Source organism: Lethenteron reissneri, chromosome 11, assembly GCF_015708825.2.
Source record: "Lethenteron reissneri isolate LAM-NWPU_2019-01 chromosome 11, ASM1570882v1, whole genome shotgun sequence".
In the NCBI taxonomy this organism is placed as follows: Eukaryota; Metazoa; Chordata; class Hyperoartia; order Petromyzontiformes; family Petromyzontidae; genus Lethenteron; species Lethenteron reissneri.
Genome location: NC_083789.1, coordinates 6273666 through 6301455, shown reverse-complemented (window position 1 = coordinate 6301455; position 27790 = coordinate 6273666). Strand labels below are relative to the sequence as shown.

Sequence of the window (27790 nt, the reverse complement as noted above, 5' to 3'; positions counted from 1 at the left end):
TGCATAGCCTAAAACACTGCATGGAACGTCGAATGATTGGCTTTCTTGTGCACCTCCTTAATAAGCTTGTGTCTATGGTACAGCCCGACATAAGCCATCGTAGATGCACCTCTAAAGGAAGTCCTCCCATAGCCGTTGTAGGCGCTGCGGTGGTCAGATGTTAGCTACCTTTCCTGTTATACTGGAAGGAACCTCCTGGTTACACCATCCCACAGGGGATTATTGTGTCCGTCCGTCCGTCGTGCAGGGAGGGGCTGGGTGGGGAGGGGCTGGCTGGGGCTGGGTGGGGCTGGGTGGGGAGGGGCTGGTCACCCCGTGGTGCCCTTATAAAACTCAACGTTTAACCTACTCACGCCGGCTTGTGCCCGCCTTCACAGTCGGGCATATTTGCGGAATACACCACGCCGCCGTTGACCCTGGCCATTGACCGAGCAACCCGACGTTCATACCAACGTTGGGTTGCCACTAACAACTCCACTCTCAGTGTTAAGTCGACAGCGTCTTGGCGCACATCTACCAACAACTCCACTCTCAGTGTTAAGTCGACAGCGTCTTGGCACACATCTACCAACAACTTCACTCTCAGTGTTAAATCACCGGCGTCTTGGCGCACATCTACCAACAACTCCACTCTCAGTGTTAAGTCGACAGCGTCTTGGCGCACATCTACCAACAACTCCACTCTCAGTGTTAAATCACCGGCGTCTTGGCGCGCATCTACCAACAACTTCACTCTCAGTGTTAAATCACCGGCGTCTTGGCGCACATCTACCAACAACTCCACTCTCAGTGTTAAATCACCGGCGTCTTGGCGCACATCTACCAACAACTCCACTCTCAGTGTTACATCACCGGCGTCTTGGCGCACATCTACCAACAACTCCACTCTCAGTGTTAAATCACCTGCGTCTTGGCGCACATCTACCAACAACTCCACTCTCAGTGTTACATCACCGGCGTCTTGGCGCACATCTACCAACAACTCCACTCTCAGTGTTAAATCACCGGCGTCTTGGCGCACATCTACCAACAACTCCACTCTCAGTGTTACATCACCGGCGTCTTGGCGCACATCTACCAACAACTCCACTCTCAGTGTTACATCACCGGCGTCTTGGCGCACATCTACCAACAACTCCACTCTCAGTGTTAAGTCGACGGCGTCTTGGCGCACATCTACCAACAACTCCACTCTCAGTGTTAAGTCGACGGCGTCTTGGCGCACATCTACCAACAACTCCACTCTCAGTGTTAAGTCGACGGCGTCTTGGCGCACATCTACCAACAACTCCACTCTCAGTGTTACATCACCGGCGTCTTGGCGCACATCTACCAACAACTCCACTCTCAGTGTTAAATCACCGGCGTCTTGGCGCACATCTACCAACAACTCCACTCTCAGTGTTACATCACCGGCGTCTTGGCGCACATCTACCAACAACTCCACTCTCAGTGTTAAATCACCGGCGTCTTGGCGCACATCTACCAACAACTCCACTCTCAGTGTTACATCACCGGCGTCTTGGCGCACATCTACCAACAACTCCACTCTCAGTGTTAAGTCGACAGCGTCTTGGCACACATCTACCAACAACTCCACTCTCAGTGTTAAATCACCGGCGTCTTGGCGCACATCTACCAACAACTCCACTCTCAGTGTTAAATCACCGGCGTCTTGGCGCACATCTACCAACAACTCCACTCTCAGTGTTAAGTCGACGGCGTCTTGGCGCACATCTACCAACAACTCCACTCTCAGTGTTACATCACCGGCGTCTTGGCGCACATCTACCAACAACTCCACTCTCAGTGTTAAGTCGACGGCGTCTTGGCGCACATCTCGACGTCGTTGGCCGCCGCCGCCGTCACGTGGGAGGCCGCGATTTGGCGGGAAAAGTGCGGTCGAGTTCACCCCCTTGTCAGTCCACCTCATTGAGTAGGCTGAGCCCTTGTGCACTGCGCGGCACCACCACCGATCGCCTATTAACTCCCCTCGCCGCCGCGTTAGGGAGCTGCAGAGGCCGAGCTCCGAGATGCCGATCGACGCGCAGAAGTTGGCGGAGGAGCTCGACACGTTCGGGTTCACCGTGGACGACTCGGACCTCCTGGACAAACGTGAGAGAGGGAGGGCCTCGCACGGCGGGGTCCCCTCGCTACAACCACAACACTGACACAGCGGGGTCCCCTCGCTACAACCTCAAGCCTGACACAGCCAGGCCCTTGCCCTAACCCCAACACTGACACAGCGGGGTCTCCTCGCTACAACCACAACCCTGACACAGCGGGGTCCCCTCGCTACAACCTCAAGCCTGACACAGCCAGGCCCTTGCCCTAACCCCAACCCTGACACAGCGGGGTATCCTCGCTACAACCACAACCCTGACACAGCGGGGTCCCCTCGCTACAACCACAACCCTGACGCAGCGGGGTCTCCTCGCTACAACCACAACCCTGACACAGCGGGGTCTCCTCGCTACAACCACAACACTGACACAGCGGGGTCCCCTCGCTACAACCACAACACTGACACAGCGGGGTCTCCTCGCTACAACCACAACCCTGACACAGCGAGGTCTCCTCGCTACAACCCCAACCCTGACACAGCGGGGTCCCCTCGCTACAACCCCAACCCTGACACAGCGGGGTCCCCTCGCTACAACCCCAACCCTGACACAGCGGGGTCTCCTCGCTACAACCACAACCCTGACACAGCGGGGTCCCCTCGCTACAACCCCAACCCTGACACAGCGGGGTCCCCTCGCTACAACCCCAACCCTGACACAGCGGGGTCTCCTCGCTACAACCACAACCCTGACACAGCGAGGTCTCCTCGCTACAACCCCAACCCTGACACAGCGGGGTCCCCTCGCTACAACCCCAACCCTGACACAGCGGGGTCCCCTCGCTACAACCCCAACCCTGACACAGCGGGGTCTCCTCGCTACAACCACAACCCTGACACAGCGGGGTCCCCTCGCTACAACCCCAACCCTGACACAGCGGGGTTTCCTCGCTACAACCACAACCCTGACACAGCGGGGTCTCCTCGCTACAACCACAACCCTGACACAGCGAGGTCTCCTCGCTACAACCCCAACCCTGACACAGCGGGGTCTCCTGACCCTAACATCAACCCTGACACAGCGGGGTCTCCTCGCTACAACCCCAACCCTGACACAGCGAGGTCTCCTCGCTACAACCACAACACTGACACAGCGGGGTCTCCTGACCCTAACATCAACCCTGACACAGCGGGGTCTCCTCGCTACAACTCCAACCCTGACACAGCGGGGTCCCCTCGCTACAACCACAACCCTGACGCAGCGGGGTCTCCTCGCTACAACCCCAACCCTGACACAGCGGGGTCTCCTCGCTACAACCCCAACCCTGACACAGCGGGGTCCCCTCGCTACAACCCCAACCCTGACACAGCGGGGTCTCCTCGCTACAACCCCAACCCTGACACAGCGGGGTCCCCTCGCTACAACCCCAACCCTGACACAGCGGGGTCTCCTCGCTACAACCACAACCCTGACACAGCGAGGTCTCCTCGCTACAACCCCAACCCTGACACAGCAGGGTCTCCTGACCCTAACATCAACCCTGACACAGCGGGGTCTCCTCGCTACAACCCCAACCCTGACACAGCGGGGTCCCCTCGCTACAACCCCAACCCTGACACAGCGGGGTCTCCTCGCTACAACCCTGACACAGCGGGGTCTCCTCGCTACAACCCCAACCCTGACACAGCTGTGTCTCCTCGCTACAACCACAACACTGACACAGCTGTGTCTCCTCGCTACAACCCCAACCCTGACACAGCGGGGTCTCCTCGCTACAACCACAACACTGACACAGCTGTGTCTCCTCGCTACAACCACAACACTGACACAGCGGGGTCCCCTCGCTACAACCACAACCCTGACGCAGCTGTGTCTCCTCGCTACAACCACAACCCTGACGCAGCGGGGTCTCCTCGCTACAACCCCAACCCTGACACAGCGAGGTCTCCTCGCTACAACCACAACCCTCACACAGCCAGGCCCTTGCCCTAACCCCAACCCTGACACAGCGGGGTCTCCTCGCTACAACCACAACCCTGACACAGCTGTGTCTCCTCGCTACAACCCCAACCCTGACACAGCGGGGTCCCCTCGCTACAACCCCAACCCTGACACAGCGGGGTCTCCTCGCTACAACCACAACCCTGACACAGCGAGGTCTCCTCGCTACAACCCCAACCCTGACACAGCGGGGTCTCCTGACCCTAACATCAACCCTGACACAGCGGGGTCTCCTCGCTACAACCCCAACCCTGACACAGCGAGGTCTCCTCGCTACAACACTGACACAGCGGGGTCTCCTGACCCTAACATCAACCCTGACACAGCGGGGTCTCCTCGCTACAACCCCAACCCTGACACAGCGGGGTCTCCTCGCTACAACCCCAACCCTGACACAGCGGGGTCCCCTCGCTACAACCACAACCCTGACGCAGCGGGGTCTCCTCGCTACAACCCCAACCCTGACACAGCGGGGTCTCCTCGCTACAACCCCAACCCTGACACAGCGGGGTCCCCTCGCTACAACCCCAACCCTGACACAGCGGGGTCTCCTCGCTACAACCCCAACCCTGACACAGCGGGGTCCCCTCGCTACAACCCCAACCCTGACACAGCGGGGTCTCCTCGCTACAACCACAACCCTGACACAGCGAGGTCTCCTCGCTACAACCCCAACCCTGACACAGCGGGGTCTCCTGACCCTAACATCAACCCTGACACAGCGGGGTCTCCTCGCTACAACCCCAACCCTGACACAGCGGGGTCCCCTCGCTACAACCCCAACCCTGACACAGCGGGGTCTCCTCGCTACAACCACAACCCTAACACAGCGGGGTCTCCTCGCTACAACCACAACCCCTGACACAGCGGGGTCCCCTCGCTACAACCACAACCCTGACACAGCGAGGTCCCCTCGCTACAACCACAACCCTGACACAGCGAGGTCCCCTCGCTACAACCACAACACTGACACAGCGGGGTCCCCTCGCTACAACCACAACCCTGACACAGCGGGGTCCCCTCGCTACAACCACAACACTGACACAGCGGGGTCTCCTCGCTACAACCACAACACTGACACAGCGGGGTCCCTTCGCTACAACCCCAACCCTGACACAGCGGGGTCCCCTCGCTACAACCCCAACCCTGACACAGCGGGGTCTCCTCGCTACAACCACAACCCTGACACAACGAGGTCTCCTCGCTACAACCCCAACCCTGACACAGCGGGGTCTCCTGACCCTAACATCAACCCTGACACAGCGGGGTCTCCTCGCTACAACCACAACACTGACGCAGCGGGGTCTCCTGACCCTAACCACAACCCTGACACAGCGGGGTCTCCTCGCTACAACCACAACCCTGACACAGCGGGGTCTCCTCGCTACAACCACAACCCTGACACAGCGGGGTCTCCTCGCTACAACCACAACCCTGACACAGCGGGGTCTCCTCGCTACAACCACAACCCCTGACACAGCGGGGTCCCCTCGCTACAACCACAACCCTGACACAGCGAGGTCCCCTCGCTACAACCACAACCCTGACACAGCGAGGTCCCCTCGCTACAACCACAACACTGACACAGCGGGGTCCCCTCGCTACAACCACAACCCTGACACAGCGGGGTCCCCTCGCTACAACCACAACACTGACACAGCGGGGTCTCCTCGCTACAACCACAACACTGACACAGCGGGGTCCCCTCGCTACAACCCCAACCCTGACACAGCGGGGTCCCCTCGCTACAACCCCAACCCTGACACAGCGGGGTCTCCTCGCTACAACCACAACCCTGACACAGCGAGGTCTCCTCGCTACAACCCCAACCCTGACACAGCGGGGTCTCCTGACCCTAACATCAACCCTGACACAGCGGGGTCTCCTCGCTACAACCCCAACCCTGACACAGCGAGGTCTCCTCGCTACAACCACAACACTAACACAGCGGGGTCTCCTGACCCTAACATCAACCCTGACACAGCGGGGTCTCCTCGCTACAACCCCAACCCTGACACAGCGGGGTCTCCTCGCTACAACCCCAACCCTGACACAGCGGGGTCCCCGCGCTACAACCACAACCCTGACGCAGCGGGGTCTCCTCGCTACAACCCCAACCCTGACACAGCGGGGTCTCCTCGCTACAACCCCAACCCTGACACAGCGGGGTCCCCTCGCTACAACCCCAACCCTGACACAGCGGGGTCTCCTCGCTACAACCCCAACCCTGACACAGCGGGGTCCCCTCGCTACAACCCCAACCCTGACACAGCGGGGTCTCCTCGCTACAACCACAACCCTGACACAGCGAGGTCTCCTCGCTACAACCCCAACCCTGACACAGCGGGGTCTCCTGACCCTAACATCAACCCTGACACAGCGGGGTCTCCTCGCTACAACCCCAACCCTGACACAGCGGGGTCCCCTCGCTACAACCCCAACCCTGACACAGCGGGGTCTCCTCGCTACAACCCTGACACAGCGGGGTCTCCTCGCTACAACCCCAACCCTGACACAGCTGTGTCTCCTCGCTACAACCACAACACTGACACAGCTGTGTCTCCTCGCTACAACCCCAACCCTGACACAGTGGGGTCTCCTCGCTACAACCACAACACTGACACAGCTGTGTCTCCTCGCTACAACCACAACCCTGACGCAGCGGGGTCTCCTCGCTACAACCCCAACCCTGACACAGCGAGGTCTCCTCGCTACAACCACAACCCTCACACAGCCAGGCCCTTGCCCTAACCCCAACCCTGACACAGCGGGGTCTCCTCGCTACAACCACAACCCTGACACAGCTGTGTCTCCTCGCTACAACCCCAACCCTGACACAGCGGGGTCTCCTCGCTACAACCCCAACCCTGACACAGCGGGGTCTCCTCGCTACAACCCCAACCCTGACACAGCGGGGTCTCCTCGCTACAACCACAACCCTGACACAGCTGTGTCTCCTCGCTACAACCCCAACCCTGACACAGCTGTGTCTCCTCGCTACAACCCCAACCCTGACACAGCGGGGTCTCCTCGCTACAACCACAACCCTGACACAGCTGTGTCTCCTCGCTACAACCCCAACCCTGACACAGCTGTGTCTCCTCGCTACAACCCCAACCCTGACACAGCGGGGTCTCCTCGCTACAACTACAACCCTGACACAGCGGGGTCTCCTCGCTACAACCCCAACCCTGACACAGCGGGGTCTCCTGACCCTAACATCAACCCTGACGCAGTGAGGTCTGACCCCAACCCTGACACAGCGGGGTCTCCTGACCCCAACCCCAACCCTGACACAGCCAGGCCCTTGCCCTAACCCCAACCCTGACACAGCGAGGTCTCCTGACCCCAACCCCAACACTTTTAGGTCGCCTGACTCTGACCCCAACCCTCACACAGCGGGGTCCAGATGTTTCACGCGAGTAGCACTGCTAACCCCAAGCCCTTAACCCCAACCTAATCGATTTGGTTCTTTTTCCGTAAAGTCACGTAGGTAGAAAACGCAATAGATCACGACGTTTCGATTGCAACACAAACAACCGTCGTGATCGATTAAAAAAAATTCTACCTACGTGACTTTACCGAACGAACAAAAGAGTATGGACTCTTGCAGTCACGAAAGCTTCAAATTAAGACCCAACCTAATCTTTACCTTAACACCCCAGCCCTAACCCAAATCCCTGTTGTCATCATACAGCCGGGGCCTTATTCGTTAACCCATAACTGGTGGCCCCAAGTCTCCCCTACGGCTCCCACCGTCAGGCTTGGCGGAGCCTGCCGGGCAGTGTAGGTGCGCATTGAGCCGAACGAAAGCAGAGTGTACTACAAGTACACTCAACACATTCCTGCGGAGGGAGCTGGTAGGAACGTTGGGTTGCTCGGTCAATGGCGGCGTGGTATATTCCGCAAATATGCCCGACTGTGAGGGCGGGCACAGGCCGGCGTGAGTAGGTTAAACGTTGAGTTTTATAAGGGCACCACGGGGTGACCAGCCCCTCCCCACCCAGCCCCACTCCTCCCACCCCCCACCCAGCCCCTCCCCACCCTCACCCAGCCCCTCCTCACCCAGCCCCTTTCCACCCTCCCCACCCAGCCCCTTTCCACCCTCCCCACCCAGCCCCTCCCCACCAAGCCCCTCCCACCCAGCCCCTCCCCACCCTCCCCGTTCCACCCAGCCCCACCCCTCCCATTTTTGGATGCACGACGGACGGATGGACAGAATAATCCCCTGTGGGCTGGTGTAACCAGGAGGATACTACCAGTATTAACCGTGTCCATTGTAAACCACTACGGTATGCTGTGATGTGTTGGTTTAGCGCTAAGAGGTTCACTGTGATCACCTGTATTGTCTGGTGTAATCGACAAAGGTGGAGTGATTAGATCCCCCGCCATAGGAATGTGGAATTTCCACCTCTGGCTCGGTGAGCAATTGTGATATGGAAGCTACTTTTGTTTAAATTCTCAACCTATATCCATGAGTGGGGTTATTGGCAGCTTACAAAGTTAAAATGATTTTCTGTTACCGATGCCCAGTACTTCATTCAATATGTTATCCCTTCGGGATTTGGTAAAATAGCTTCTACTTTGTGGAAGTCAACAGATGCGTAGACTGATCCCTTGCTATATGCACGTTACATCTACACCGAGCTCTGTAAGATCACTAACGAAATGAGACTATGCAAAAGTAGTCACTTCCAGTGTAGCCTTTGTAAATGATAGGTACAATTGCTGTTCGTGAGCACCAAATATCTCCGTAAACGCACAGAACAGGGTGAGGGTGGTACGAGCCGCACCACGCCTGGCCGCCTTTGTCTCCCCCCCCCCCCCCCCCCCGTGCTGATATTTATTTACACGGTGGCATCACCACAGGACTTGTGCCAGGCTTAAGTGCACATTGAAGCCATGTGAAGTCTTGAAGGCCCCCTTGGCAGGAGGTCACGAGACAGACCCAAATGTTACGGAAACACATTGTCACACGTACAGTGCTCAATTGACCGCAGGGCTCTGCTTGTTGTCCAATGTATGCAGTTCAGGAGCTGTGCATTGTGCATGGGCTGACCGAGGAGAAGATGGCATCAGAGTGGATGGCCTTTTCATACAACAAGAGCCTGGAGCTGTGCGTGGACACCTTGGAACGCTTCGACCACGAGGTCGGCATACTCAGGATCTCTTTGTGGTCTGGTAGCCTGTGCTGCCGCTAGCTACTCTGGGCCAAGGCCTCCCCGTGGTTTGTAGCGTGCACTGCTGTGGTGACACTGGGCCACCATCGGCTTTTCACGAGACCCAACAATGGCCCAAAGCAGCGCGTCGGCTTTGACCACTGTTTTTCAAGACTGCTGGAGTGTTTGGGCATTGTAACAGTAATAGTGGTCACGTCACCTCATTTAATTCAATCTCCGATCCAAGGATAAATCACTGAACCATGGAAATTTTGGCAGCTACATTATACCAAGTCTAGATTTGTGAATAACCTGAATTAATGATCATCTATTGTTCATTTTGCTCGAGAAATCACTTGATGTGATCATTGACACATGAGACCAACTGCTGGCTTAAAAGTGATCTCGCAACTCACTTTGCAAGTGTTGTGATTGAGTCAACGATGTTGCAGTCACGAAGCTCGTGGAGATAAAAGCCTGCTGTGTTGTTCTCCGACCCCTTTTTCCTTGCAGCACCTTGCAAAACGGTCCAACTCGCGCACGCCCTCACAGAACAAGATCTTTCAAGACGCCAACACGCTCAGCGACTTGTATCCTTGTGTGCGAGAGTTGGCCACGTTTCATGGCAGGGTGAGATACAACATGCATGAAGGACCCAATTAGAGTGCTGCCAGTTTTTTTCACTCTTTCCAACAAGGTTGAAATTGTTTATGCATTAGCCATGTCAGTCCGCCCGTCAATAACGGAGAGGGGCGGGGGAGCTTGAACAAAATGTATACATACCATACTCTGTTTTTTTCAGTAAAGTCACGTAGGTTAAAAAAGAAAACAAATTAAATCACGACGTTTCGGAGGCAACACAAGCTTCCGTCTTCAGGTGAAACCGTCACAGCAAAATTTTGCTGTGTCATTTATTTGTTTTCTTTTTTCACCTACGTGACTTTACCGAAAAAACCAAAGAGTATGGATCCTTGCAGTCACGAAAACTTCAAATCTAGAATGTATACATACCAGTTGGTTGATACAACTTGCTGCACTTTAAAATGCATTCTGGATGGCTGTCTGGATTTGAACCTCGGATCTCAGCGGTGATGGCCCATGGTATTTTAGTCCTCCGAGCAATGGCGGAGCCAGGATTTTCAGGTGGGGGGGGGGCAGCAACCCCTCCAGCAATGAAAAATGATAGAGGAGTTGTTAGTAAGTAAGGACTTGTCCCTTGCTTTTTATTCGACGCGTGTGCGGCGATAGCGCAGCCATCGATCAAGGGTCGAATTCGAACTGCGTTGTGTGATCGGCATCGCATTGCGCTCACTGAAGGTGTTTGCCTTCCGGGAAGTCGTGTTCTGTATACGCAACTGCGCACAATTCTGAGTCACTTATAACTGCTTTGCCGTTACTTATTGCCAATTATGAACTCGGACTATTGTCCTATCATCTCATAGAGTCCCTGGCACGTAATAATATGCCACACAGTGGCAGTAAGGGTCACAAAATTCCGCTTTATTACTAACTAGCTTGACTACCCGGCTTCGCCCGGGACTTGGAGTCACCACGCCCAGCCGCCTTTGTCTCCCCAGTGGCGATGTTCACACATCACACCAGTTACTCGTTTGAGGCTGAGTCGACCTAGGGGAGGCCCAGGACCGGTTCAAATAATCGTCACCGGTGGTGGCCGTGAGCGGGAATCGAACTCGGGACACCGGGTTCGTAGCGCAGCGTGCTAACCACTACACCACCGCTCCCCCCACACACACAAACGCGCGTTCATAGGTACACATACACGCACTTGCTGCAGACGCACACAACTGTCAGGGTGTGTACGGCAGTAAACGACTGAAATAATAAAGCAACGCTGCGCGAAGAACGCCTTATACCTGCAACACATTTGTATGGCACCATACCCACGGAGGGTTGGGGGGGGGTGCGTGACATCAGCAGGCACACTGCGTAACGCTTCTGCATACGGGTCACATGACAGATGTGACGTCACAGCTCACCGTGCAAAATATATGCATTATTGCGCCCCCCCCCCCCAAAAAAAAAACAAAAGTGTATTTTTTTATTTTTTCATGGTGTACAGTCTGGAAAGTACCCACATGGCAAATTTCAAGTTTGTTGCATGTCGGGAAGTACGCTAAACATTTTGAACAGACACACATATTCACTAATTTCCCTTTTATATATATAGATAAACCCCAATGATCCGATCGAAATGAGGGATTTCGATCGGATCATTGGGGGGGCACGTCCCACCCCACCCCACCCCGTCCCACTGGCTCCACCAGTGCCTCCGAGCAGCGTGCTACCTTTAAGAGCACGGTTTTCTGCTCTGCATGTTGAGTTTCTAATCTTGCATTCTCCACTGGTGGTGCACTTGGCACACGAGTGTGCGTTCGTGCTGTACTGACGTGTTGTTTCGATACGAGGCGATATTTTGTCGAAGCGGAAGACCTTGACGTTCTTGCACAGAATCGCTGCCGAGGACGAAGAGGATGACCTTATGGACTCCTACACGACGCCTGCCAAGGTAAGCGCACGTGGCAATTGAACCGTTCCCCCCCTGTCATTGTTTCAATACAATTACAGTACAATTGGACCATATTTCAAGATTCTGAACGGAAACAAAAACCGTTTTGGTTCATGTTGAATCACTGGACAGGGTAGACCAGCTATACCAGGGGTCGGCAACCTACGGCTCCGGAGCCGCATGCGGCTCTTTACGAGCTGCTTCTTGACGATGAGTACAGTATGTACAGTATGTACTCAGATGCATTGCGGCTCTTGAAATACTGAATTTTGTACCGAATTGGAAAAAAATGGCTCTTCTTGTTATTTTGGTTGCCGACCCCTGAGCTATGGGGATCCTTTGGATTGTTACTTTATTTCATACAGCCCGTGGCAACTTGAGACCAACAACTTCCAAATGGCCTACAAGTTATGTTTATCACTACAAGCATTTTAGCTGGACTTATCGGGTATTAGAGCAAAATATTTTCAACCTGGCTTTGACAGAAGTGACTTGAGTGTGATTAACTTCTAAACACGGTGTTGTCAATTCCAAAATATTCCCCTCTAGCACCCGATTAGCACGGCTATGATGCTTGCAGTGATGGGTAAATAATTTGCTTGTGGGCCCTTTGCCACTTGGAAGTGGTAGGTAGGCCCCAAGTTGCCGCAGGCCATATGACAGTAAGCTGTGAGCCGGTTACGCCTATGTTCTGTAGGATTCTCACCCATGGCATATTTCATGTTAAATGTGTGCAATGTATGTACTTGTTCATAATCAACGTTTTTGGGTTTAGATCGCGTTATTTATAAATGTGTCGTAACCCTCCACCACCCGACACGGCCAATCAGTAAAAAAGTGTCACGTTGACAAAAGACAAATAGTTCACTGCTTTAGCCCACCGGTGTGTTGAAGTGTGAAACCACAACATTTACAATTTGAGTAGTACGACGTTTCGCTGGTAATTGCATCCAGCATCATCGGGCAATTCGCCACAATGGTGAGGCTCTGCTCTGTCTCCCGTTCTTATATAGAGCAGAACCCAAAAACGTTGATTGTGAATAATATTGGTCGCGAAAGCCTACGTGTTAAACTATGTACTTGTGTTCTACGGGTCTGTCCCTGTGTGTGTATGTATGTGCGCACTGGCGACTGCAACGCCAGGCTTCTCAGAAGAGACAGCTGACGACCCCGGAGAACCCTCAATCGAAACGCATCCTGTCCCAGAGTTCCCACCTCTCCCCATCCAGCTTCTCCCCCAGGTGCATCTCAACGCTGATAGCGTAGTTTGTCTATGCAGCAAATCAAATGAAAACATATATTCGCGCCGTTTTTATAGTGCAAGGCTATCTCGCAGGTGCGATGTTTCACAGCTGTGTATAGTATGCCAGTAGGGGGCAGAGTTACTATGTCAATTTCGCAATTAAGTAATTTCTAGGTAATTTCAAATTTGGTTAAATTGAACCACGACGCCATCATACATGTTCTACTCTTGACGAGTGTTTTTTAATTGCGTGTAATATCGCCCCCTTCTCGGGTGTTCCCCCCCTTGCTCGCCGCAGCACCACGCCGTCACAAAAGTACAGCTCCCGCAAAAACCCCGGCGAGGTCGTGGTGACATTCGGCTCGGAGCCGAGCGGTACGAGCGGGCGAGCGCCCGTGCGCGTCCACGTGTTCTCCCGGCCCGGCGGGGAGCCGCTGAGCCAGACCTACCTACACATGTTCCAGAAGCTGCACGACGTGCGCGAGGGTACGGGCTTGCCTTGGATTGTTCGTCTGGAGAGCGAGACTGGGTTAGAGATGATGGGAATTCTGCCACGGGTTGCCGGTTTGATTCGGTCTCCCGGTGCGGCACTTGAAAGAACGATATGAGCTTCTTTAATCTTCTCCCGCCGCCGATGTCTGCCCATCAGCATTAATGTGTACACCACAGTTAGTTGAGCGTCAAAGTCATGTATGTATGTATGTTTAAGTTCTTTCGTACAGTACGCAGCCAGTCGTGCTAATCGGAGGTGCAGGGGAAGGACAGCAAACTAAACGCAAAAAGCAGTTCTGCAGAAATTAGTTTTCAATCTAGATTTAAAAGTGCATAAGGTAAGCATTATGATCATTTGGTGTCAAATGAAAGCGTCGGGGTTTGTGTCTGGATGCAGTTAAGGGTTATAGTTGAACTTGGGGTAGACAAAAGGGTTAAGGTCAGGGTTATATTTGTGGGTGATATATGGGAAACTAACATTTTATTAAACCAAATGAATTAACATATGGCCTCGATGTTGAACGATCTGTGTGGAGCACATTGGCCTCTCGCACCGACCCATCACATCGTGTGCTGGTTTGGAGATGTGAGGTTTGCAAATCTCACTGCACTGCTCTTATTTTTTATTGTCTCTCACAGTTTTTAACCAACAAATAGAAGACCTGGGGCAGCAGCTGCAGGCGCACTACAATGTGGAGGAGCTTACTTCGGTCACTAACTCGGTGCAGGTGGGGGCTACGCTCTTCGCCACACAAAGACAAGATCCTCCCCGTATAGCTTTTTCAGTTTGTTCGGGGCAAGTGCTGTCGGCGAGCACCGTTGAAGGCCAACACGGCACACGAGGGGGTGGGTGGCCAGCACCACGCCCGACCGCCTTTGTCTCCCTCAGTGCTGATGTGTACACACCGCACGGGGTACTCATTTGAGGCTGAGTAAACCTGGGAGAGGCCCAGGACCGTTCAAATAATCGTCGCCGATGTTGGCTATGAGTGGGAAATGAACTCGAGTCAACGGGTTCAAGCACAAGTGTGCTAACCACTGCAGCGCGGCTCTCCACACCATGGGTGGGAAAAACCCGATTTTTCCAGTGACAGGCATCGGGTTTTTTCTTTAATACAATTAAACCCGATTTCGGGGATTTAAAGCCTGGTTTAATGAATACGAAACTCTGATCCAAGGCTTAGGCTGCTTCCTCGTCGGTGCTGCTGTCGTACTCGGGGGGCCGTCGGGCACGGGGTAGTCGTAGAATGCGGCGGGCAGGTTGGTCTTGATGAACACGAGCTTCTCCTCCACAATCGTGGGCGCCAGTGAGTTCCTTAGCTTGGAATGGATGGATAAAGCCCATCGTTGAGAAGTGCGGTTCTGCAATTAGAACCAATTAAACCGCATTTCTCCCAATCTCAGATGATCGGGTTTAATATAAAAAAACAATTAAACCCGATTGTAAAAAACCCGACTGTGCCACCCTTGCTCCACACACACAACACTGTCATTGGGTTGTCTTATTTAGAACCCTTGTGCTTACACTATTAACCTGCTACCATTGTCTCACTGGCTTTAGAGGTAATGCGTGTTTGTGCGTGTCAATAGGGATACCATGTGGATTTAAGGAAAAAAACACTAAATATGCTGGGTGTTTGTCTCATCACTGATGACTGGGTTCAGACTATCAGCTTTCTACACTTGAACGAATTTGTATCACCACTTGCTAAGTACCTGACTGGTAAGGGTGCCTCTATGCAGTATAGTTACTCGGGTCTACAAGCCACTTTGAGTCTCCTTGCCCCGTCAAGGCAGTAGTGTCCCTTGAGGACAATAACACACACGACGATCGTTTGTGATGAAAGGCTGCTTTTTGTCTGGGCGGTGACCGTGCTTGTGGTCACGCAGAGCACAGTGACGGTCCTCGGCCGCATTTGCTGCGACTGCAACGGGAAACTCAACGCCAAGTCGGTGCTGCTCCAGGGAGACCTGGACATATCGGCCGGCCTGGCGACACCCCTCGACCTCTCCCAGATCCCAGAATTCTCGCTCTTCCCTGGACAGGTAGGTGCCTTAGCAAAAGTGAAACGCAAAGGAAAGTTTTTTAAATGCGGGCTGAAGCAATGGAAATGCGATGGTGAAAATGAGACAAAACGATCAATCGCTTGGTGAAGAGTATCATTCTAATGCTTGTTCTAAGGCCTACAAGTAAGCTTTAATGTGTTGTGTGGTTTACTTGTTTTGTTGTACGAAAACAGCAACAATCACAACGTTAAATTGAGTTCAGATATCCAGTCTGAGAATATCGTCGAATGCCGAATTAACTTTTGTTGTCCCTTTGGGAGGACGTGAATGGGCGACCGTTCACGACGTTGTGTTCCGTTGTTTAAAAGTTCGCCCGCACAGATGCAGTCGGGATTGGGGTTTGTTCATTGGCATTTCAAAACATGACAGAAAAAAGTGCAATTGTGAACTCGGGTCTATTAGAACACCGCCGTATTAAGAAAACGTACTTGCTATTCTGTCTCAATCTGTGCACGTGTGAAAGGTGGCGATGTTCGATGGACTGAACCCGACCGGAAAGAAGTTTGTGGCGTCAAAGCTTTACGAGGTACGAGCCGGCCGGGAATGTTGCATTGAACGGCTGTGCACATGGGCACGTATATGCATGCACTTGTGTGCACGTGTATGCACGTGGACATGCACAGCCCTCCTGTCAGTCCACTGCTGTACAAGTACCTTGCCCATGCCGTGTGGGTCATGGGAGGTTATTTGACCATAAATGTCGATTTAAAGCTTTCGTGACTGCAGGGATTAATCTTCTTGGTTCTTTCGGTAAAGTCACGTAGAAGGGAAATAATAAAATAATAAAAATAAAACATAATAAAATCTCACGACGTTTCGGCCACAACGTAAGCAGCCGTCCTCAGGTGAAGAACAAGTCTGTCGGAAAGACAGCGTCTGAATTTCACCGTGCTTAGTCAGTACTGGTTGGTGAAGGTGGGGAGCAAAGGTGTTGATGAAGTACGGTACAACAATGGAATGCTCTGCATTGTGTTCACTGTTTCTGGGACAGGCTGTGCCTCTGCCCTTTTACTGTCCCGAGCCGGAGGAGGAAGAGAACATCAGTGATGGTAAGGAAGACTTCACTTTCTGATTACGCAGCGGATGAGTGAATGACGATGAGAGTTGGTGAAGAGGATTATGGTTACTCTGCTCAGGGCTTCATTTCAGGTGGGTACGTTTGGAACAGTGACCCAGACAGTATTTCTGCACCTGGCACACCACATTCAGGGTTCCTCTCTCTATGACTGTGGCTACCAGTGACGTCTGTCTATTCCAATCTACCAGCTACCCAGAATACTTGCAGTGAGAAATTACATTTTTTACTACGCTTATGTTCAGTGCAGTTACAGTGGGTAACAGAGATTGCCGTGGTGTTGATTATGGTGAAGACGTCATCGTGGTCATCGTTGTGGTTTTTGTTAGGTCATCTGTTTAGATAATATATGACAATTGCAAAAAAAACAATGCAATGATTTAAGTTGAGGTCATTCAGATACTGGTGAGAATCTTGATGGTGTTAGTGATGGCAATGATGATGATCATGAATAATAATCACTCGAAAGATGGTGTGGTAGTGTCTGTGCACGTGTGTGTGTGTGTGTGCATGTACCTGTGTGAGTGAAGGAGCAGTTACGCACTGCACAAAGAACCTGGCGACCCGAGTTCAATTCCCGGCCATGGTTAATGTCAGTGGCAAGTAATATCTAAACTAGACTAGGGCCTGCTCTGTGTCCTCTTAGCCTCAAATTATTACTTGGAGCACATCATCTCCTTTTGTGCTATGCCAGCACTCATTATGTTAATACAAAACCACTCTTTGTATTTATAGCAGACATGTAGATGTTGATTTGGAGAAAGTAATAGCCATTATGATGGTTTTCATATTCTTTGGTTATTTCGATAAATTCACGTATATAGAAAAATACAAATAACAAGTATAACCTGTAAAAACCAAGTTTTTCACTATAAATCCTTTATATGCGTAGCGGCTAGAGTCCTCTCGTCCTCTGGCTTGAGATGGCTGCCACCTATGGGTCAGATGATTGCATGGCACCATTAAGCAATTGGTAATTAAATATTATATTTTTGTCCTAAAAAGTGTAAAATTATGGAAATGTTTTTTTCACGAACATTAATTGTCACGCACAACGAGTCTGTGTGCAAAATGTCAGCTCGATTGGATCACGGGAAGTGGGTTAAAAAACGACTGAAAGATTTGCACGGTCGTAAGCAAGCAAACAAGCACGCAAGCAAGTGAACTTAATATAAAGGATTTAAAAACCACGACGTTTCGATGACAACACAAGTGGTCGTCATCAGGAAAAATAATGACGACCACTTGTGTTTATTATTTGTATTCACTTTATTATTATTTTTCTACCTACGTGACTTTGCCGAAAGAACCAAAGAATATGAATTCCTGCAGTCGCGAAAGTTTTAAGTCAAAATTATGATGGTTTGTTTGGCATTTTACTTTGTCTGAGTGGGAAATGGTGGTGCGGTGGTTTACACACTGCTGCCAACCTGACACCCCTGGGTTTAATTCCTGGTGATGCACATCAGTGCACCTGTCCTGAGCCTCTCTACTTTGATATAACCTTAAGCGGTCTGCTTGCGCTGTCCTTAAACATCACGGCTGGTGAGACAAAGGTGGCCGGGCATGGTAAGGGCCATTATTGACAACTTGCAGCTCAGCACACGGCAGATGCCTGCGCAGCGCGACTCACGACCTCCTCTTGATACCTAGATCCAGGATGGTCATGTCTATGCGCCGCGTCTCGGTGGCAGCCCCAACAGTCTGGAACGCCGTCACCCCTCTGCACATTCGCAGCATCACCTCAATCGCCTCCTTCAAGAGAGACTTAACCGTGCTTTCGAGCGACTCTGAGCTTGGCTCCGCGCCTCTGAGTTGCGGCCGTTACGTCCGCAAATTTGCGCGCGTTATAAATTGCATTATTATGATTACTAGCAGCACCTGCTCTTATACTCTTAATAAAGGATATATGTTGGATATTTTCATTTTTGTCTATTTGTTTCCACGTGTGTGTGCGTGCAACATAGGCAGTGTGACGATGCTGGTGGCGTGCGGACCGTTCAGCACGTCGGACAGCATCAACTACGAGCCTCTGTGCGACCTCATCACTGTCATCAACCGCGAACGCCCGCAAGTCTGCCTGCTGGTGTGTCGCACCACATGGTCACAACGCGCCGTCACAATTTCAAGGGGAACATTCTGTTGCTGCTTGTCGGTGGTGTTTTGAGTCCGCTCCTCTAACCGTCGCTCTTGTGAAATCTCGCGCTGTGGTCAGATGGGGCCGTTTGTTGATGCCAAGCACGAGCACGTGGAGGTACGAACACCGCTGTCGATACTTCATCTCGTGCGTCGCCCTGCCCTCGTAACACGCACACACGTTCAGTATTTCCTTTGACTCAAGACCGATTCTGCATTTACTAAGCTTTCTTAAAGGTGCACCCCTGTTTGTTTTTCTTCCTTTATAGAAATGCCAGCTAAAGGAGACCTTTGCAGAGCTCTTTGCGAACACAATCAGGCTCCTTGTGGAGCGGACACAGAGGTACGCGTGAGATCAGATTGTCACCCTCGTCTTAACCCTTCCCCTCGAACACCACCAACCTAACCTTCTTCGCACACTCCTGCAGCCAGTGTGGCCTCACATCGTTGTCAGCGACAAATCCCTGCCCGTGAAACCGCAGAGCTTCAAAATGCATCTACGGCTCAACACTCGACCAGTGGCGTAGCTAGAGCGTGCAGGAGGTGCAACTGCACAAGGATCCGCAGGCCGAAGGGTCCTAGGTGCTGGGCTATGAAGATGCTGGGGGGTTGGGGGGGGGGGGAGTCGGACAAGGGGAGGGGCCCGGGAGGGACTCCCCCCCCCCCCCCCCCCCCCCCATTTATTTCCCTGCACCAGACGCTCTGTCAAGGGTAGTTCGTGTGAAGTCAATAGTGTGCAATGTACGCATTTTAACCCCCAGTGCCAGGCAAAGCAGAATTAATTTAATATCAAATATACTCGATTATTTTGCTGTCCTAGGTTTCAGAGTGTTAAGATGTTAACACTTTTTAGAATTTTTTTTTTTTCAAAAGTGGATGAGTCCAAGATTTCCGCCCAGGGTCGCAGTGGGTTTCCACAAAGTTTGACCTCCCCTCGGTCGACTCAAGTGAGTGCCTGTTGTGGTGTGTAAACATCGCCACTAGGGAGACAAAGGTGGCCGGCCGAGGTGCGGGCCACCCGACCTGCTTGTGTACCATGTCGGCCTTCATCGGTGCTCGCTTAACAGCATTTGCCCCAATGCTCTGTTAAGGCTATAAGGGGGATCCTTTGGCTTTGTTGTTTACTGAACTTGCTGTTTGTCATTGTAGCTCGGGCTCGCGACTGGTGATCGTGCCATCGCTTAGGGACGTGCATCATTGCTGCATCTACCCTCAGCCTCCGTTCACCCTCCCGGATTTTTTCAAAGGCTTACAGGTTCGCCACTGGATGTGCACACACAAAAGATAAAGATCCCCCATTTAGCCTACATCGACTTTTAGGGGAAGTGCAGTTAGCGGGCACATATTAAGGCCAGCATGGCACGCAAAGGTGTTGATTATGGCCAACACCGTGCCGGACCGCCTTTGTGTCCCGAGTGCTGATGGTTTACGCACCGCACCACATACTCATTTTATGCCAATTCGAAATAACAAAAGTCCCCGGACCGGTTCACATATCACTCGCCAGTAGCGTTTGTCACGGCTGGGAATCAAACTCAAGGAACAGCCCGCAAACGATGAATCTCCATCTCTTGCAAGCAACTTGGGAACACTAATCGGATACCAGCAAGAGGGATATATTCAAGCTGACAACACCTTGCCTCTAAATTTAGTAGCGCCACGATTAACCACCTGCTTCTATCTTTCAGGTATTTCCGAGCACACGGTCGATAGGTACAGTCCTGGGGTGATCAGACTTTACCAACGTGTGTGGTTACCTGTCGTCGAGGGTATTTAACATTTCTATTCATCCAGCGGTAAGGAGAAGGTTCCCCCTATATGCCCGCCCTGAGCCGTTGCCGTGGTTCCCCCACAGAGGGTGATGTTTGTGTCGGAGCCGTGCACGCTCAATGTGAACGGCGTCGTGGTCGGCGTCACGTCCACCGACATCCTCTTCCACATGAGCTCCGAGGAGATCAGGTGAGTGTTTGTCGTCCTGCAAAAACCAGGGCGGAATTATTCGGCTCTCCCTCCACACCCTGCTGCAGTTCGATGAGATGTTGTAATTCAGGGTCGGGGTTTCAACTCGAGGATGGAAACTTTAACATTTCAGGGCAAATTATAGCGCCTCTTAGTGTCTGCAAGGGTGACGTGAACCCCATTGTGCCCAGCATATAGTCAAATCTAAAAATAGTTTCTTACACACGTCATTGGCATGTATGTTGAACTTCTTTTGCATCGTACCTAGCCAACCTTGCTAATCGCAGGTGCGATTTGGTGTGTGTTTTGTCGAGCTTACGAAGCATTATCGTTGGTCGCCAAATCAATGCGTCGTCCAACCTAAGGTTAGCAAAATTAACGGTGAAAGCGGGAGCGTTATACGCACAGGCACTGCGGCCGTTTGTCGAGTAGAGATGTAATGATCACCCCTTCCACATTTCAAGGAGTTGTCATGATTTGGAGACTGGGTCCCTTGTCCGTTGTTGTTGTCCGCATGTAATTTCCCACTGCTGGCCAAAGGCCTCGGACATTTATTCGCCGTTCCTCGAATATATCCAGTCGCTCCTGTTGAGGATTGGCGTTCAAACTCTTTGAATTCATCTAGCCGCTATCTCTTCCACTGTCTTCCTCTGCTCGGTATCCACTTGAGTTCATTTTGTCCCTTATCTCTCGTCAGTTCTTGCGACTTGGCCTGCCCATTTCCACTTGATTTCCCTTCGCCTTGATCCAGGATAATAGTGCGTGGCAAAATTTTGGGAGAAGATTGATAAACATTGTGGCCTAACCCATAAGACGAGGCTCAGGGTTTCTACCGTTCGTAGGTTTGTGATGCGCGCTGCGTCGTTTTGACCCGCAGCCCTCCTGGTGGTGTGGACCGCTTCACGCGACTCGTCACGCACTTGCTGACACAGAGAAGGTGAGCGACGCCTCCACCGCCGTCGTTTAAACTCCTCGAGCCAGCAGTGGCCAAACTCCAGATGGTCCACGCGCGAGGTTGCCACGATATGATTTTAATAATACGATGTAAATTTTTACAAAGATTGAGATGTTACCGTGGCTAAAGCTATTGATGCCACCACCACATCTCGCCAGGACTTTCTGCCCTATGCCAGATCCCGCAGCTGCTGCACATTAGACACGCATCGACCTCCAAGATATACCCTTACAGCATGCAACCATCTGGTTTAAGATATGACATTCATGGTGATATCAGTTTCCCATAACTATTATTTCGCATGTTTATTGTATTGTGTTGTGCTTTTCTGTACTCCCAATATTAATGAGGATTGGACGTTCTTCAACTCCAGTTCACTTAACAAAAGTCTGCCATAAGTCTTCTAATCATTGCAACTTAAATATCTATAATGTGTATAATGCACATGATGTTAGCTACACAATTCATTTTAAATGGACTACGGAAATTATGGTGTCGCATTACCGCTGTACTGTCAACTACAGAAAACCTTTTTGCAAATCACTAGCTTAATGGAAATTATCTCTTTATTTCGAACATAAATGATTGCTTTTGTTGTTTGATAAATACCTTGTCAGGCCCTAACGCAATAAAAAAAAGGGAGCAATGATAAAACAAATTTTCTATAAACGACGATGCGAGTATCGTGGACTTTGCATCGTACGATGTCGTATTCCCGTGTCATGGTGACCCTTCTACTGCACTCCCCCTACTACAAAGAAGGTTTTCTCTTTCAAATGTGGATGACTTAATCTACGTTAATCTGCTGAAAATAATATACATGGGTCGATGAGAATGGAAATTGCCACTGCGTGAAGCGTAGGATTTGGGGAATTTTTTTTTTTACTTCATTTACAGGAGCACTGCTGGTAATGTGAGAGGTCGTACAAGGATAAAGAATTACGGGAGAGCTCACAGTGACCTTCGAGGTGAAACAATGTCCTCTACGGACTCGTAATGCCGATAAGATGAGCATATCTCCTAGTTTGCCGTTACATACAGCCAGGCATGGTGACGCACGCCAGTAAGCTAGCACTAAAGATGCATGACACTTCAAAAAGCCACTGACATGTAAGGTGGCCAAGGAGTTGGAAAATTAGTTTGTGAATCTGTAAATGTGCGGGGGGGGGGGGGGGGTTCTTCTACGTACTCTTTTTTGCTCTTAAATGCAAAACCGATCTTTGAAAATGAAATTGATTGGCGTTAATGGCCCAATGCAGGATTCTCCTGAAATATCCTTATATTCCCCAAGACCTTTAATGAATAAATATTTACGTCGTTATATCGAATCATCATTTCAGCCGTGAGCAATCCACTGCTGGATGAAGGCCGCCCCATCCCCCCCACCAAGTTGCCACCATCCTTCCCGGTCCAGAGATGCAAAGACTCGGCACCAGCACACGAGCCGATCTCGTCGGGGTAGACGTCCTCTTGGGTGCTGCGTTTCCCCCCTTTAGATGTCACTTGGTGGTTATTCTCGCCACGTGGCCTGCCAAAGGCCACTTAATGTTCATTTGCCAGAATCGTATACAGCACAACAAAATAAGTCCGCGTGTGTTAAATTGACAACTTTAAACGGCATTTCATCCATAAGGATTGTGTATGTGTGTATGTTGAACTTCTTCCGCACCATACGTAGCCAACCGTGCTAATCGGAGGTGCGGGGTAAGGACAACAAACTAAGGGAGGGTGGCATTCCCATATGAGTGTTTCCCAATAGCATACGTTTAAACAGAGGCAACAGCGCACATGCTCCCTCTCGTCAGTTAATGTGTGGCTTCGTTACTCCTACGCATTGCAGTTACTACCCGCTCTACCCGCCGGCCGAGGAGATCAACGTGAACTACGAGACCGTGCAGGTGCACGCACGCTTTCCCGTCACGCCCGACGTCCTGATCATCCCTTCGGATCTCCGCTACTTCGTCAAGGTGCGGTGCCGTGGTGTTGTCACATCCTGTGGTTATGATTTCGTTGGGTGTTGCTTAACTGCTCTTTCCCCCGGATGTGTGAGTGTGTGTATGTAGGCCTGGTAACCACACCCACGGGAGCGGTAGTGTAGCGGTTAGCGCGCTGCACTACGAACCCCGGTTACCCGAGTTCGATTCCCGCTCACGGCCAACACCAGTGACGATTATCTGAATCAGTCCTGGGCCTCCCCTAGGTCGACTCAGCCTCAAATGAGTACCTGGTGCGGTGTGTAAATACATCGCTACTGGGGAGACAAAGGCGGTCGGGCGTGGTGCTGGCCACCCACCCCCTCGTGTGCCATTCTGGGTTTCATAGGTGATACTCGGTAACAGCCCTTGCCTCAACAGTCACGGCTACACGGTGAGTCGCCGTGTGTCTGTGTGAGTAGGGGAGCTTTATGTTAGTCAGCTCTGAGGTAACGGTGGTGGACAAGGTGGTCCAGATTTTTTAAAAACTCATGATGTGGAACGTGCGTGAGTTAGACTATATAAAGTGTATATTGTTTATTGCACCTTAGAGTAATACGTTTGCTTGCAAATTGTTAATTCAGGATGACACAGCAACATTACCCGCTACTGCAGGTACCCTTCTGAAAAAGTGTCTTGAGACTCGAGGATTTTCTGGATACCTCCGGTTAGCAAGGTTAGCTACGTACTTTGCGAAAGCAGTTCTGCATACAAACAAGCGTAACAATAACATGTTTGCCATCACGTGGGCGTCTTACTCTTAAAGAGGAGATTTAATAATTAAACCAATGCACACTTAAATATATTTTCTTGTACGGCATGGCTAATCTGCAAACCGAATAATCTGCCCATGGATACAGGAGAGTAAACTGTGTCATTGTCTTTGTACAAAAGGACTATTTACTATGCAAATAGGCGGAGCATAAATACTGTTTGGTGAAAGCTTTAACCATTCAGATAGTTTGTTTTCCATTTTACTTTGTGCCTGTGTATGCAAGTGGGGAGTGGAGATGCAGCGGTTTGCACGCTGCTCTACGATGCTGACAATCTGTCCTCTTTTCCCCGGTGTTCGCTAACATCATGTGCCTTTGCTGTCTATAAAATGAGAGGTTAATTTCGAATAATTACAGGATTTCAATACCATCACTGAGAGGAGGAACAATGCCATTTAGCCAAAGCATCAAGATCTTCCTCTCATTTCAGGCACAGTATAAATTACCCTTTTATTATTTTTAAGTAGCCTCTTATTTTACGTACAAGCCCACCGAAGCATCAACTTTATAATAATTTACAGTCTATGAAGGCCACTTCCAAAAATTTAGGGCAGTTGTCATGGCAATCTCTACCGGCACTGTCTGCTGCTGCACCATCTCCTCCTCTTGTTGTATTCCAGACAGAACTGGGTCACTGCCATTGCTGTACAACTTGGCATAGCTCACACAGTCAATGTGCCAGTGAATATTATTGCCAATGATTTTCCCAAAATATCCTTTGTGTGTCATGATCTTTTCGCTAAATTGTAATGGACTTTTCACGTACTGTATGTGTGATCTTTGCTTTTTTTATTGGGATTGCCGAACACAAAGTCAAAGGGCCAATAAAAGCCAAAGAGCCAGAAACAAACAGCACAATTGTGAAAAGAGACGATGGGAGGGAAGTCCAAAGTCGATCTGTGCGAGGAAGTGTTCTGACCTCTTACAGTATGCCGGTTGAACACAGTGGAGATAAACCAGTCGACTCATCTGGTCGCCTACAAGTCCTGAACATGGTCAGATATGGGATTAGTTATTTGTCATCAATATGCTAAATTCCTCTGTTGATATGTAAACTCCTTTGTCAAGGCGCTCTCCTCCCACCCAGCTTAATATGCGCTGCCAAGCTTAGCAGTGTCCATTTGGACGCTGTCTTTCCGACGGCTCTGTTTCGTCACCTGAGGACGTCTGCTTGCGTTGTGGCCGAAACGTCGTGAGAATTTTATTATGTTTTATTTTTATTATTTTATTACTATTTCCCTTCTACGTGACTTTACCGAAAGAACCAAGAATATGGTCACCACTATGTTTAGTCTCCTGTGGATGTTGCGGATACGTCGGAGCACACACACACACATGCGCATGCAATCATCGCACTCCTTTGTCATATCGTATCATCCTCAGACCGCGTGCGGCTGCGTCTGCATCAACCCCGGCCGCCTCACCAAGGGTCACGTGGGCGGCACGTTCGCGCGCATCGCTCTGGATCGCGTGCCGAGCACCGGGACCGACAGGGTGTCACCATGTCCTCTCTGCACAGATTATTAAAATATAAAAGCATCACCCAGGGAACGTTGTCCCACCCACCTCTCACCCCTAAGCCCTGTCCCGTCAATGATTTTTTTTACAGTGCCGTCCTCGAAATACCAGGCTCATCCATTTTCTTAATTAACAAAAAAATATTATTTCAATGAACACCGATTGAGGCCGATTTTTTGCCCCTAATTTTGAGTGCTGAAAAATGTCAAAGGATGTTAAAATACAAATAGTGTATGACATGTTGTAAAGTGACTTGAAAAAAAGTGTAACGTTATCAGAACTTACTTGCTCCCCCGAGGTGTGTGTGGAGGAGCGGGGGGGGGGGGCGCTCAGTCCAGTCCCAAAAACTGGTACCGCCAGACTCAGTCACGTTTCTGTGCAGCGTGGAGACGCAGTCGGCAAAGATTCAGCATGGCTCTGCACGCCGTTGAAATTGCCAACGTTTTCACATTTTTACCATTACATTTTTTTACACGAGGACCCCAAAAAATCCACGTTATATGCAGGTCACAGTATCGATTTAAAGCTTTCGTGACTGCAGGGATTCATCTTCTTGGTTCTTTCGGTAAAGTCACGTAGAAGGGAAATAATAAAATAATAAAAATTTAAACATAAAACATGTTTTATTTTTATTATTTTATGATTTCCATTCTACGTGACTTTACCGAAAGAACCAAGGTCACAGTATGTTTTGAGGACGCACACTCGTGTATTTTAAGAAGCTGTCTTATCCATTGACTTGCCCCGTCATTAAAACAATGTGGAATGTCTCCTGCCTTCTCACAGCCTGTGAACAGATGTTCAACTCAGCACACTTGTCTTTGCAGGGACTCATTTTGGAGTGATATTTTGAGGTCGAGTGCGGTTTATACTTTGTGATTGTGGTGTGATGTTTTGAAACGGGGAGTAAACTGAGACGCAGCGACTTATTCACGCTGCCTTGCTTGAGCTATCAAAACAACAGCTGTGTTCTCAAGGCTGCTTTGTGAATGCGTTTTCTCTAATTGGATTTGTTGATACTGTATATATGCATCCACCGCCCACAGGGAAACGTGAATATCGCAAGTATTCGTGCTTGAAATAAAATTATTTTTACGCCGATTGTGTTTTTGAAGTTCTTATCCGGACAAATCAAATGATGTGAACGTAAAAAGAATGACACTTTGTAAACTACACGTTTTAAATATATACGCTAAAGTAATGAATACCAAGTTTGTAATCTAGACTTAAAGCTACCCTGGCATTCTAACACAATTATTAACCCGTGTCCAAAAGCTGCAACGTAATTATTTAATACCACACACTCCAGGGGGGGCCTTAATGAATCACCGAAGAATAAGGCAAGGGGGTTTAAATTCTGTTATCTTTCCAAAGATAACTGTGCTCTTTAGACAGCAGGTTACTGTGGACTGTGCCTATATGCATTCATTGCCCCTCGTCCACTGTATTTGCATGATTCTAGGGATATGTGGTGGCACTGTGTGTTATCAAACATTGCGGGCTCTTTCTGCCCACTAATCCTTTGATGCAGACAATTTACCGTGTGTGTATGGTCTGAAATGTTAGCTTTGTGAGAAATAATGACATGATTCGGGCATACAGCGGTGCATTTCCAAACGTGCCTTGCAATAAAAAATACAAACAACCCATAATTCAGGACTACACTTGATAGTTAAGCAATAAAAGGGGAAGTATTGTTATATAGTAGTTTCACCATGACACCAACAAACCTTGAGATGCAGTGAAAAAAGTACCTTCCTGAAAACACATTTAACATTGATACTATTATGATTATCTTTACACTGTCAAATATTAAATTTACCGACCTATATTCGGACATTTATCCATA

The 27790-nt window shown here is 50.5% G+C and overlaps 1 protein-coding gene across 1 annotated transcript; it reads left to right on the top strand.

The window, feature by feature from the left end:
* Nucleotides 1-1710: 1710 nt before the first annotated feature.
* Nucleotides 1711-27036, top strand: POLA2 (DNA polymerase alpha 2, accessory subunit). Its single transcript, XM_061549899.1, has 18 exons — nucleotides 1711-2115; nucleotides 9093-9214; nucleotides 9737-9813; nucleotides 11693-11750; nucleotides 12894-12991; nucleotides 13292-13479; nucleotides 14125-14213; nucleotides 15376-15531; nucleotides 16016-16078; nucleotides 16544-16601; nucleotides 18595-18713; nucleotides 18843-18881; nucleotides 19033-19106; nucleotides 19913-20018; nucleotides 20619-20722; nucleotides 21600-21659; nucleotides 23518-23644; nucleotides 25807-27036. Exons 1-18 carry the CDS (start codon nucleotides 2034-2036, stop codon nucleotides 25948-25950), a joined length of 1764 nt encoding a protein of 587 aa, XP_061405883.1. The 5' UTR covers nucleotides 1711-2033; the 3' UTR covers nucleotides 25951-27036.
* The last annotated feature ends 754 nt before the right edge of the window (nucleotides 27037-27790 follow it).

Coding starts and splice junctions, on each gene's coding strand:
- POLA2 (XM_061549899.1), top strand. CDS start 2,034: ATGCCGATCGACGCGCAGAAGTTGGCGGAGGAGCTCGACACGTTCGGG. Junction 16,079..16,543: donor TGGCGTCAAAGCTTTACGAG/GTACGAGCCGGC, acceptor TTTCTGGGACAG/GCTGTGCCTCTGCCCTTTTA. Junction 21,660..23,517: donor CACTTGCTGACACAGAGAAG/GTGAGCGACGCC, acceptor TACGCATTGCAG/TTACTACCCGCTCTACCCGC.